The 14537-nt window shown below is 39.2% G+C and overlaps 1 protein-coding gene across 9 annotated transcripts in view; it reads right to left on the bottom strand.

Moving 5' to 3' along the window:
* Positions 1–14537, bottom strand: part of MAP2K5 (mitogen-activated protein kinase kinase 5) — a 212653-nt gene that overhangs the window by 69546 nt on the left and 128570 nt on the right. For 7 of the 9 annotated variants that reach the window (XM_073304431.2, XM_073304437.2, XM_073304432.2 and 4 more), the window contains one exon: positions 1783–1812. The exons of the other annotated variants lie outside the window; for them this stretch is intronic. In XM_073304431.2, coding sequence (XP_073160532.1) covers positions 1783–1812 — 30 coding nt within the window. The remainder of the gene's footprint in view (positions 1–1782; positions 1813–14537) is intronic. 9 annotated transcript variants of the gene reach the window in all.

Here is a 14537-nt window from a genome sequence, read left to right as displayed (position 1 = left end):
ATCTTTGGGGCTATTATGATCAACCATGAAAATACATATTTAAGATGAATTCTATTTATATTAAAAATACTTATGGAAAATAGTTGCTTTTACTTACCAGTCATATTTCAGAGTCTCACTGTCTCAGATATTTTATATGTTAAAAAAACTATCATTTTTTAAAAATGCCATTTTTAATTAGAAGAGCAAAAAGCATCTTAAATTGCTCATCATGTGTTTTGCTCCTAATATGAAAATATATTGACAGAGCTTTTGAAAATATAGAATCAGCAGACATAATAAAATTTCAATGCATACACAGCCTAAAAAAACCCCCCAATGCTTCCATGATGAAAGTTGCAACCCACAGTCAATTTTTTATGTAGTAATGTACCACTATCTGTAATAGATACATTGATACTTTCTTAACTAACGTGATGTGACTATTACTGAGACAAGGTGGGTGAGGTAATATCTTTTATTGGACTACAGTGATGCGACTCTGTAACTCTAAAAATGATGCTTTGCATAAGTACCTCTTTTTTGGATTTTCTCTCAGAGGAGAGGGTTAGTTGAAAAATATAGATAAAAACTCTATGTTGTGCTGAAACATTGAAAACTATTTCTTTCAATCAGCAAATACTTTTATTCACAGCAGGTAAAAAACGGAAAGACTGGAATATTTCTATGTATGTCCATGAAAGTGTCAGGAGAATTTGCTTAAAACAGTTTACAAAAACAGGAAAGAGAATGAGTCCTATCCTATTATTCAATAACCATGTTCATGAGGCATCTGCAGAATCTAACCATGCATAAATTAGTATGTGTAATACAACAGTTATTTGCATAACAATAGCAAGTTAATAGATGCTTAAAGAGCATAAACCAACACCACCTTTAAATCAAACATGCCTCCAGGCACTCCGGTCTGTACAGACCAAAATACTTAGAAAACAGTGATCATAAAACATATCAAACCATAAAAAAAATTCAAATAATTAATTGTATCCCCTGAACTTTTCCACTTGCTTTCCCCCAGAAAGAGGAATAATTTTAAAAATGGTACCACAGCTTTTTACTTTGGATTTTGTCATTCATCTTGCAAGAATATTTTAGAGTTCAGAACTATCTGAATTGGCCATTATTTTTGGAGACTCATGATTTTTAGGAATAAGCATACAGGTAAAAGCCAAATTCTCCACAAATTGCATTTTTCAAAAACACTCAGAACGGGTCTTATTCTGCCCTCCCTGAAGTTCATGGGAGTTTTACCATGGACTTCAATGGGAGCAGAATCAGGCCAATGCAGAGTTTGAAAATTGCACCTGGTATGTAAAATATTGGCATTTTATTAGACCCTATTAAGTGAGAACATTAGGAAAAAAAACAAACCAAATATGTCATCCCACATCATATTTTTAATTCCTGAGGATCTTAAACCATTTTGACAAAATTCATAATCCGAATTAAAACTTAAAAGAAAGAGGAGCTACCTCTATCTTATTATCAGAGTATTATCACAGTAATTAAAAAATCCTTTAATCTCACAATAAAACAAACCTCATCCTCATCATAATCTCTTCCATCCTCCCAAGGGAAAAAAGAAATAGCATTTGAAAAGAAAAAAAAAAAGGAAAAAAAACAACAGTGATATACTTCTAAATGACTCCTTAAAGATATCACTTTTCAATTTAACAGGACAGATTTATTTGTATGTGGCTCAAATGTTCACAGTTGCTCTCTGCACCTTCATACATAGGAATGAATGTCACAGTGGCAAGCAGCAGTAATGAACAATCTTACCTGAGGATATGGAAACCTCCCAAGAGCAAGCTGGGAAAGAAAATAATATTTGTCTAGTTATATAGATTTGCATGGTGGGCATATTTTCTTAAAGAGAGAAAAGTACTTATCTCTCACTATTGTACAAATTGTAAAAAATATATGTGAGCAAAAATAATCCTGAGAACACAGTTAGAGCTGTATTTAGAATGGAGTTATTCACAACAATTTATGCTTCATTTACAAACAAAATTAAGGCTTTGTTATAAAGTATGCACACTTTTCATTTTGACTTAGTCAACAAAAACATGTCTAAACCTCCAGGTACCATGTGCCATGTCCCAGTTTTCTATGAGCTCCTTAAATGAAACCATCGAGTCTCAGTAGTGAGGCAAATGACACTGAACTTTACTAATTATATCTGCAATGCATGGGTATCCACACAGCTTTCACTAAATTCCCTAAATCCTGTTTAGCACACACTGGGTTCAGGGTAAAATGTGGGTTGGATCAGAGGTCAGTCTCCTCCTTGGTTGTTTCAAAGTCTTTGGCCAGGAACTTTGGGGGAAGGGAGAGAGCATGGAATCCACAACATCACACACTGTATTTTCTTTAGTTCTATTTTAGGTTATATACAAAATAGAGTTGACATATTGCCAAAAATTGTTTTTAAATGGTAAGTAATATATTACTACAGCACCTGCTAATGCGGGTACAGAGTAAGGTCGATTATTTCCAAGATAGATTCCAATTTTTCTCTTGTTGGTATCTCAGCCTTACAGTACTTTTGTTAAACCACACTTTTTCAAAAAGTCATTTTGGTCATTTTTAAGTGATCAGACAAGATGGGATCTGTAATAACCAGCAGCTGTTCTTCTTGTGCCACTGACTCACCATATAACCATGGGCAAGATACTAGAGCTTTTTAGTTCACACATAAAGGCCAAAACCAGCAGTCCATTGCCTCTACTCAGGCAAATACCTCATGAGGGGACAACACGAGCTGTGCCTAAGCATATCACAGGGTCTGACACAAAACAGGTATAATACAAGCATTGTTGAGAGGCTTAATTAGGTCCGTAAAACTTGAAATGCTCAGGGGAAAAAAATTCTGAGCAGAAAAGGTCTTGAGGCATTTGTGTAAAAGGCAAATGTGACAGGCCACAAAAAAGGAAAGTGAGCTTTTTTTGTGATCGAGAGAGAAACTTTGCTGCATTTAGTTATGATCAATAATGAATTTCTACAGACACGCAAAGATAATGAGTAGGGGCCTACCAAGTTCAAGGCCATGAAAAATGCATCATGGACCGTGAAATGTGGTCTCCCCCCTTGAAATCTGTGTAATATAGGGTAAAAGTACAAAAAAGACCAGATTTCATGGAGGAGACCACAGTTTCTCAAATTGGGTGTCCGGACCCAAAAGGCAGTTGCAGGGGGGTCGCAAGGTTATTTTGGGTGGGGGGGGGGTCACGGTATTGCCACCCTTACTTCTGCGCTGCCTTCAGAGCTGGGCAGCCGGAGAGCAGCGGCTGTTGACCGGGTGCCCACTCTGCAGGCAGCAGTGCAGAAGTAAGGGTGGCAATACCGTGCCAGGCCATCCTTCCTTCCTTCTGCGCTGCTGCTGGCAGCGGCTCTGCCTTCAGAGCTGGGCTCCCGGCCAGCAGCCACCGCTCTCCAGCTGCCCCGCTCTGAAAGCGGCGCAGAAGTAAGGGTGGCAATATCACAACCCCCTCAATAACCTTGCACACCCCCACAACTCCTGTTTGAGTCAGGACCCCTATAATTATAACACTGTGAATGTTCAGATTTAAATAGCTGAAATCATGAAATTTACAATTTTAAAAATCCTACGACCATGAAATTGATCAAAATGGACCGTGAATTTGGTAGGGCCCTAATCATGAGCTATAAAAGGGCTACTAACTATGTACAGTAACTTTTTTGTACATGTATTTATTACGTATGTTATGAGAGTTGCACATGGTAATCTCCATGCGTCATCGGAAGATTCACTCCAATCTCTTCTATAACCATATCAGTGGGAGTTTGCATAGTGATTGAGGAGGAGCTGTTATAGTTCATCATATCAATAAGTGTTGTTTAAGCCTCCCTACTAACACTGACATGACAAGACATGGGTGGCTCAGAAAAACAGTGGGCTATTGTGTCATTCATCATTCTCAGACTCTCATTCAGATTTGGTTTTAAACCGCAAAGGAAATTACCTCTCCAAAAATTAATGCTAAGGGCTTGATTTAAAAATCACAAAAGTGAGGAAATGAAAAATTAAGACCTCCACTGAGCCCTTAATTCACCATAGGAAAAGGGATTGTAGCAACCATAATATGTATCATTCCACCCGCGCCTCACTAAAATCCCTCCTACAAACTCACTTCTGCCATGTAGCCCCCAACACTAACCTGTACTATAAACTGTGCTAACTTCACACCAGAGGTGCAATATGGCAAAGAACCCTCCACCCTGTCCTCACCACCCTCTAAAGAGAAGAGATCTAAGCTAATGTCTTCCTCTGGGTCTCTTCTGTGTCTGTCTTTCGGTAAATTCTTTGGGGGCCAAAACTGTCTTAATTTTTATTTCTGGATGCAGCACTGAGCTCAATGCTGCTGCTTAACAAAATACACTCATCATCAACAGCTACAACAAGCAAAGGAAAATAAATGAGGTGAAGGCAGGAGGCTATGTCTCTTTATGTCATTTCTGTCTCCCTCACGGCCTTGAGCCTTCCTGGCTGGTCAAACCTGGTGAGGCAAGGCCCATTGTGAAGAACACAAGTACCTTCTCTCCTTAGAGCTGAGTGTATCACTCAGTGACATGATTAACTGCTGCAGGCCTAAGGACTGCGTATTACAGTTGGGCTAGCATAGAAACCTGCAAGTTTTAGGCACAATGGAGTGAGCGTAAGAGAAAGGAATCCTGAATGTTCTTACTTTTGTGGGTTTAATTATTACCATTACATATTATATTAACACAAACACACAAAACTATATCATCTCATGACACAGCAGGAGGAAACTCAGGGCTGAGTTCTGTAGTCCTTACTCGGTACTTACATGGGCAAAACCCTCACTGACTTCAATCATGACTCCAAACTCTTCATTCGAGTCCCAGCTGCCAATCCCTTTCCCTAATCACTAACTCTAATGGGAGTTTTACCTACATGAGGACTGCGGGATCCGTCCCTAAATGTAGCAGAATAATTGTAGAACTAATTTTCTGTCAAACAAATAAAAAGAAGTAAAGGAGCTTTGAAAAGACATGAGTACATGAAGAATCAGTTCTTCAGAGGCTATAATCAATTAACAAAACAAAACAAAAAACCCTAAACAAAACAGATTTCCTCAGGTAAAGAACTTCACTGACAACTGCAAAACAATATAACAACAAAGCAGAATGTGACAGTCCTGCACCTCCTAGAACCATTATTGTGTTGATCTAGTCAGAGGGCTTTCCCCCCCCTAAGATTGTCAAGGTATTATAAATTAAGAAACTTACCAAAGAGTATGTAATCTTCCCTGAAATAGCCTGCAGATATGTCACTGTACTAAATGTGTTTCAGATTTAATGAAGCTTTAATGTCCTTTTTAATTTTGCCTGTTTCTATATCACCAGGGGTCGAGCAAGGCAATCAGCACTCAAGAGGGTGGTTTGGTTTAAAACTAGAAAAACTCATTTGCTTATGAGTTGCACTGTATTTTCTTAATTAAATTTACTGAGTAAAATGGTTTAAGTTCAGCCAACCAATGACCTCTGGATGTAAATTTAGATTTATAAACAGGGTAACAGTTAAAGTAACGGGAAAAAACAACCAAAAAAACAAACAAATTAGAGCTATACCAATAGGAGTTTTGTACCCTCTCTCTTCTTTACTAAAGTCATTTAAACATAAGCCACATAAGCCCAGTGAAAAATGCAAAAGATACCAAGTACAGAAGCAGAGGTAATCTATCAAAAATTGTCTCCCATCCTCTACTTTCACACGAGGAAATTCAGGAAGGGTTTCATTTAAAAAAAAAATTCCTACTGGGTTTAAAACAAAACATTTTAAATCTGAACACTTAGGGTCAGGAAAGTGCTGAGTATTGTACATGGGCTTTGATATCATGGAGAGAGAGACGAATGCTCAAACTCTATGGGCCTGATTCTCATTTGGAAGTATAAAGGTTCTTTAAAAAGTCAGTGTAAATTATATTGCCAGAGTGGTACAAAAGGGCTTTAGTATAAATGAGAATTAGACCTTGAAAGGATCTACCGGCCAGGAATTTGTTTTTAAACAATGCTATTCTACTGTTGTACTGTGAAACAACCACATGTTTCAGTCCCACTGCTTAATGATCTTCCACTACCCACATGCTGCTTACAAGTGTCAGAAAGCATCACATTTTATTTACATAGAAAAGTAGCATCCTAGAAAAATGTAAAATTTTAATCTTGCACTGCTATTAACCAAGGTTCTGGCCTTGCAAACTATTTAGTACTCCTGTGAGTAGTTCTTACATGAGTACTCCCATTGAGTTTCACAGAACTACTTGTGGGAACAATGGTTGCAGGATCAAGTTCTAAGTTAATAACTGATAATGTTATACATCAATAATCTCAAATGTCTAACTTATAATAGTAATAATACCTTGAGATCTTGGGATGATCAGCACCATACATGTTGTAAAATGTTTTACAATATCCAGGGGAAGATTTTCAAAAGCAGAAAAGGGTGTTATGCACTCTACTCTCATTGAAAGTCAGTAACAGTTGGATGCCTAGACCCCACAAGTGTTTTTGAAAATCTCTCCTGCCTAAGGTTTATAAAGCTTTTTTTTTTTTAAATACATAGAAAAACTGATCCAGTGAGAGCTTAAAGGACTTATCAAAGTCACCCAATAGACTCATCAGTTCTAGCGAACAAATATCTTGCTCTAACCACTACACAAAGTTGCTTCTTTCAAAAGTTAGGAATTGACACTTGATTAACAAGCTTACAAAGGGATGTGTTGCTAGTAAGAATTATTACTGTCATTGAGCAAGCGTGGAAGAACAATCTGCATCCTGTTCAGAAAGTACCAAAGAAGGAAGTTCAGAACATTTTTTTAGGACACTCAAGTTACAAAGTCTTCTACTTAGATTATTGTCTATGCTGTGCAAGTTGTTTTTAATTTACAGTTATACTGAAAAGCATGGGATGTTTTATTCCTAATTTAGACACATTCCATGTTTCTCAGCATAACTGCAAATTGAAAATAAGCACTTACAATATTGCTAGTGATCTAGCTGAAGGAGGACTTTATAGTCTGAAATGTTCTAAAATTTGTTCTTAATTACCTTGTGCACATTTTACACAATTAAATTTCCATCTAAGGATTTTGCATTTAGATTGTGCACTGCAGTTAAAGCCTCATTTTATGGAAAAGCAGCCTCCACTTCGGAACATTCAGACACAGGAAACTTTAAAAATCAGATTTAACTACTGGATTACATAAAATTCCCTAGGTGAGATTCCATTCCAAGACCAATTTATACATTCCTAGATAGATGGCTTAAAATCACCTGAATCTCTTCCAGTGAGGACCTTAATAAATATTAAATACCTCAAAAACTACTCTAAGATTTTTCTCTCTCTCTCATATCAATTTCACTGTCCTCTTATTGCACAGTAAAAAAAAAAAAAAAATCCGAAGGATATAACAGCAATTTACCAGTGTTAAAGTGCTTCTGAGGTTAAACTGACAACAAAGAAGAACAGAAACACAAAGCATCTTGAAGTAGGGTTTCAATTAAATGTGCAGGATTTAGTAATGCAGGACAAAGAAAAAGAGTTACAAATTAATTTAATTTTCTGCGTACAGTTTGCAGCTGCACTCCAAAGTGTCTGGGGCTTAAGAACAAAGCCTTGAAAGGCCTCAGAGTAAGGAAAGCTTCAATTTTTAATGTATAACGCCATTAGTTGATAACTTGTGGAATCTGCGACCCCTGCGGAGGGGCATAAGTGCGAGTAACAGAGACTGATGAAGTGACATATTTGTTCATGTCTAGAACTATGAGGAAGAAGCTTATTACTAACACCATCAGCCCCAACAGAACTATGCCCTAATAACCTTTGAGACATTTCCTGGTTCAACATCTCTCTCTATAAAATATATTAAAAAGCCAAACTTAATTCACTTTAATTAAGGATAATTAGTTTCACTTTTGCTTTTTTAAAACATGAACTATAGAAAATGAATTGCAAATTAAAGATCACCTCTAAATTCCATAGTTCTTCCAATCTGCAGATCCTCAGAATTATATCTGATTTTATATATAAGGTTCTGCAAAGGTGCTGATTCAGAACAGTGTTACTTCTTATCCTTCTATGTCTCATCTACAGAAATTATTGTTCTCCTTTATCCTTAAGGCTACACATACCTCAGTCCCCAATCCTGTAAACATGTGCACAACTCACATGGGTAGTCCACAGAAGTCCATGAGACCGCTCATGTGAATAAAATTACATGGGTAAAATTACTCATCTGCCAGGTGGGTGTTTTAACCATGGCAACACAGGGTCATTCCCATTCTCTCTGGTGCAAAGACTATTTAAGCATTGATCCACAGTGGAACCGTCTTTGGGCCAGAGAGACAGAAAGGGAATAACCCCATAGTCCAGTGACTAGGGCACCCACCTAGGAGATGGGAGACCCATGGTCCAGTTTTCCTGCTCCATCCACTCTTCCATTATTGATCCACAGCGCAACCGCTTCAACAAGAAAGTTTGAGGGGCCCCCACATCAGAATATCCCCTATCTCAGTGGTTAGAGCACTCTCCTGAGAGGTGGGAGACTCCTGGTTCAAATCCCTTCTCCCCCTCTGGGGGAGGAGGAACTGAACATGAGTCTCCCACACCCCTGGCAAGTGCTCTGGGCTGAAAGGTCTAAGGTAGGCGGCCAGCACCATCACGTAAGGGACCTGGTTCGGTAGGCATACTCAGAGACTGCCTACCAGAGCGGGTGCCACACACAACATAGGCAGACCCCACACACAACGTGGGGCTCAGATGCCAGTTAGGCATCAGTGTGCATGCTCAGACGCAGGAACACAAGCACTCAGGGAACGTTTACTCTGAAAAATGTGGGCGCCAAGAAAGTTTAGACGCCTATTGGGGGAGTTTTGTGGATTGCAGTGAAACCAAAACCTGGGACTTAGGCAGCTAAACCCCAGAGGTTTAGGTCTTAAGTACCTTTGTAGATCTCACTAAGTGCTTAAGATTTTAAAATGTACTAGTCACAGGGACATAAAGCACAACTCTATACCATAGCAATTAATTAACAGCTTATAAGATATTAACAAGAATACAACACAGGCTCCACTCTCATTCAAAACCTTTTGGCCCAGATTTCGAAGTCGGTTATGCTGGCACAAATCCATTGAAGTAATGGTGCTGCTCTGGATTTACATCAGCGTGAAGATCAGATTTTGGCTCACTGCATCCTCCATAGCAGACCTCCTCACTGCATCCTCCACAGTAATAACAACACAGCAAGGCAAACACAGCTGATAAATATCTCCAATATTTTGTTATTTTTAAAACTGAAGATTGGTTATCACAGCTGGTATTTCTATGAAGAGAAGGCCACATTAATATATATTTTATATATTACATATAGACACACACAGTGCTATTCCCATCTATCTATTCAGGGACCTAATTGTTTTATTTATTTCACTTCTACAAAGCTTGCCCACTGTGGCTTAGCGTTGAATGCTGAAAAACATGATACATTGAGGTCTCAACCTGGGCAAACTGTACCTAAACTTACACTTTATTGCAGCTTAGTTCACAATCTTCACCTAATATAGGGTTACATCCCAGTGCAGCAAGCGGATAAATCATCCTAGAATATTACTCTGGCTAAGTTTAGCTGTGAGTGGAGCATATGTGCTTCCAAGTCACTGAAGCAAAGGCCCATAAAATACACTAATTACTGGAAGTTATGGTCACTGAGTGATTGATAGCGCTCTGCAAGGCAACTTCCCCATTTTCAGCTATTCTGACGGGCCTCAACCGCCACAGAGCAATTATTAATTCATGACCCAACCCTCAGGCACTGATACCTTTACTTCTAATTCTGCTACTACAAAACTACTGTTATGGCTGGACACCGTCTTTCTTCATCCTGATGGCTGGGTAAAGATGATAAAAGTGGAACCCGTGTCGACTGGTGTTGTTTAGATACACTACCCAAAAACAGCATAGAAAAATAGACAATTTTTTGTTCTAGATGCCAGTTTCTAAAATGTTTTGCTTTGCACAAATCTAATAAAATATGCCTAAACAATGTATTTTGCAGAATTAAGAACAAATTTACTTTAAGTTATTATGAGGCAAATCCTGCTCATCTTACCCATAACTAGTCCCCATGACTTCATATGGACTACTTGCATGAGAAAGGCAATAAGTGATCGCCTGTTGTATGAGCAAGATACCCTAATACCATTCTTTAACACAGTCGTTCTCAACCAGGGGTACGTGTACCCCTGGGGGGTACTCAGAGGTCTTCCAGGGGTACATCAACTCATCTTGATATTTGCATACCTTTACAACAGGCTACATAGATAGCACTAACAAAGACAGTACAAACTAAAATTTTATAGGCAACGATTTGTTTATACTGCTCTGTATACTATACACTGAAATGTAGGTACGATATTTATATTCCAATTAATTTATTTTATAATTATATGGTAAAAATGAGAAAGTCGGCACTTTTTCAGTAACAGTGTGCTGTGACACTTTTGTATTTTTATGTCTGATTTTGTAAGTTTTTAAGTGAGGTGAAACTTGGGGGTACACAAGACAAATCAGACTCTTGAAAGAGGTACAGTCGTCTGGAAAGATAGAGAGACACTGCTTTTAAAATAACTTGAGAAAGCTCATTTAAAAAAAAAGGAGATGTGCCATTTCTTTTTGAGTTGCCTGCGTAGACAGTTCCTACTGGATGGGTGACTGCTTCTCAAAAACATCACTGCAACTATTAACAGTCAGGTCAAAAACTCAGGATCCAATTCCGCTCTCAGTTACAATGTGAAAAGAAAAAACAAAAAGTGGTATGGAAACTGAATTACCCTCTCACCCCTAGAGCTGGTCCCATTAAGTTAAGGTCCTGGCACATAGGCGAGGTAATGCTGGGAACCCTGCACTGCCAAAGACCAGGCTGTATCTCTTCTGTGGGCAAACAGAGAATTTCAGTCTCCTGGGTTTTTTTATCCAGCATTTTTCAGAAGCACTAAATTCACTTCAAAATATTTTTTTAAAACCTCCAGCTCTGTGTATATTATCATTATTATGGAGTGATTTGCAGCTACTAAAGTAACAATCCATCACATTCAAGCATTACTGGGTACTTGGGTAGTTGGTTATAGAAGTAACGGTGATCTTTATTAGTTTAAAGGGATGCAGTAAGAAAAAAAGTTAAAGCAATTTAAAACACATCATACTGTATCTACTGAAATGTGCTCAGATCCATCTAATGTGTTCAATTAATTTAACAATTACTCGCTTCCTCAATGTAAGAGTTAAGAAATAATACTCTTGTAACATGTTTATTTACTGCTGACCTGGTGTCTTCCGGAAGCAGGTTGTCTAAATGACTACAGCGATAACAGCCGGCACCGGCCTGATCCATACTCTCCAGTTCAAATCTTTATTTCTTTTTTAGAGGACTCTAATAAAACTCATTTTGGTTGTAACAATGGGTTGGGCTGCAAATTGAGAGACCAGGCCTCAGCGCAGAGGCAAATTATTCCAAAATTAAATTGAATTTGCTTTTGACAGAATTTAGAACACTGTGAATTTTCTTTAGACAGTTTGTGTACATTTCTTTTTGACACTCTGAATTTACAGGCCTGAGATAAGAAGATAAGAACAGCCACACTGGGTCAGACCAATGGTCCATCTAGCCCAGGATCCTGTCTTCCCTCAGCAGCCAATGCCAGGCATTTCAGAAGGAATGGACAAAATAGGCAATTATTTAGTGATCCATGCCCTGTGCCACTCCCAGCTTCTGGTAGTCAGAGGCTAGCGATGCCCAGAGCATGGGGCTGCATCCCTGACCATCTTGGCCAATAGCCATCCTCCATGAACTTACCTTATCTAATTTTTTTTTAACCCAGTTGTACTTTTGGCCTTCACAACATCCACTGAAACAAGTTCTGCAGGTTGACGGTGTGTTTTGTGAAGAAGTACTTCCTTTTGTTCGCTTTTAACTTGCTGCCTATTAACTTCATCAGGCGACCCCTAGTTCTTGTCTTATATAAAAAGATAAGTAAGACTTCCCTATTCCTCCAAACCATTCATGATTTTATAGACCTCTATCATATCCCGCCTTCGTGGTCAGTTTTCCAAGCTGAAAAGTCCCAGGTTAAGCCTCTTCAGTATTTTCTTTCATAATACAGAAAATGTGTAGGTAGTTTTCATAAATTTTTTTTAAACTGGATTACATGTTCATAATGATCTGCATTATATGGATACAATGCAGAATTCCAGAAAGTTGCAGGGACAGTACATATTGTGACAAAGTTCCTTTACCTTGGTGGGTCTTGCGCTTATTGGCGGATTTGCTCGCCTCAAAAATTGACGGCAGCCCTCAGTTTGGCCGTTTTAGTGAACCCACAGTCCAGGTCAACTTCTCCTGTGTCTGACCAGGAATAGGGAGGTTTGGGAGGAACCCGGGCCTGCCCTCTACTCCGGGTTCCAGCCCAGAGCCCTGTGGAATGCAGCTGTCTAGAGTGCCTCCTGGAACAGCTGTGTGACAGCTACAACTCCCTGGGCTACTTCCCCATGGCATCCTCCGAACACCTTCTTTATCCTCACCATAGGATCTTTCTCCTGGTGTCTGATAATGCTTGTACTCCTCAATCCTCCAACAGTCCACATTCTCACTCTCAGCTCCTAGCACCTCTTGCTTCCAGCTCCTCACACGCGCACCACAAACTGAAGTGAGCTCCTTTTTAAACCCAGGTGCCCTGATTAGCCTGCCTTAATTGATTCTAGCAGCTTCTTGATTGGCTACAAGTGTTCTAATCAGCCTGTCTGTCTTAATTGTTTCCAGAAGGTTCCTGATTGTTCTGGAACCTTCCTTGTAACCTTACCCAGGGACAAGGGACCTGCTTAACCTGGGGCTAATATATCTGCCTTCTATCACTTTCCTGTAGCCATCTGGCCCGACCCTGTCACGATATTAAGATTTACATACACTCTACCCTTGAAGTAGGGCAGGAAGACATAAGCATGTAACACTTCTACTTCAAGCTCCACCCTATCACCTAACTTTTTGGTGCAATTTAGCATGTGGGTTATCTACAAATCCAGAAGTGATCAAGGCTCTGGTTATACAATGTCCATTGTCCACCTATCTCCAATGGCCTGTTAGAATAGTTGTTATGCATAAGAATGCTCTTGCTGCCTTCCCTAGGGCTACATTCACAGGATTAAGTGGTGAAGAATTCTCTGTCGTGGTCTGTGGCTTTGGAACTTGCTTCTCCTGATGGGATTATCTAAGTCTGCATTTGGGGACTTTTAGAATGTGGTTTTAATTTGTCTTAAGTGCAGGGTTTTCAGTTACGTGACTTTTGCTGTTCAATGGGCAAAGAGAACATTTATGGGTTACTAGTTTAGGGCAACAGTAAGTCCTTTAAAAATGTGTTGTAATGGGGCCCAGATACCATGGTGATGGACAGCTAAGAAATCCTGGTAATCAAGTAAATCTTAAGTGCTCTAGAAATTTGTGTCTGGATTTTGCACATTAGGATTGGCATGTGGATTTGCATGTCAATGTGTTTAAGACTCTCACAAGAAATGCAGCCCAAAGCTTCACATTGCAACACACTCTTGGGACATGTTGCAAGTGTCAGAAAAACCACTATGGTTCTAGAATCAACATAACAGAACCTGCAGTGTAACCCCAGAGGATATAAACAGCTGCCAGGAGGCTTTCAGGTCTCTTCCCCTCTCCCATTAAAAATATATATTTACTATAAAAAAAGAAGCATGAACTGTACAATAACTTAAAATTCTGTCACAAATTCTCAAAAGTCAGGACATTTCCAGTTAAGACTGCCTCTCTATCCTAAACATCTCCTGTTTGGCCCGCTATTTTGATATACCTGGTATGTAAAATCACGTACGATTCTGAGGCCCTTGCTTTACACAGGGCTGAAATGTAATTCTCATTTGCCTTTTAAGCTTGACCTTGCCATCATCATAAGTGCCTATTTTAATTAATGTTCTTGCTGCTTCTGCTCTGTGCAGCCTTTTGACACCACGGATCATTCCATGCTCCTGGATTGCTTCCAGGAGTCATGCAGACATTCACGCTTACCTCTTGTCACAATTCTGCACCTATCAAACTGCTCTCACTCAGTCTCCAGTGGCGGCTCTAATTCCACACCAAGACCCAGCTGTAAGGTATTCCACAAGCTTCAATTCTCAGTCCTCCCCTCTCTTCTACCTACTCATGATAAAATTGACCCCTGTGCAAAGGTACCACTTAGATCTTCAAAACAGGGTTGAAGTAGGATTTAAGTGGTGCTGGCCCTTTACCCAGGGATGAATTTGACTCATGATACCAGCTAAGAATCCAGCTCATAATCTCTAATGTAACCTTAACCACTTCTACATTGACAATATTCAACTGAACACACATTTCGAATTCTTTACACAGATTACTCCTTGTCAACTCCCTCGCCATGTTCTGACTATGCACACTTGTGACTTTGTGTCAGCTTCC

This window comes from Lepidochelys kempii, chromosome 10 (assembly GCF_965140285.1).
Source record: "Lepidochelys kempii isolate rLepKem1 chromosome 10, rLepKem1.hap1, whole genome shotgun sequence".
Taxonomy (NCBI): Eukaryota; Metazoa; Chordata; order Testudines; family Cheloniidae; genus Lepidochelys; species Lepidochelys kempii.
The sequence above is the reverse complement of the archived record's forward strand: the minus strand, read 5'-3'. Positions and strand labels throughout refer to the sequence as shown.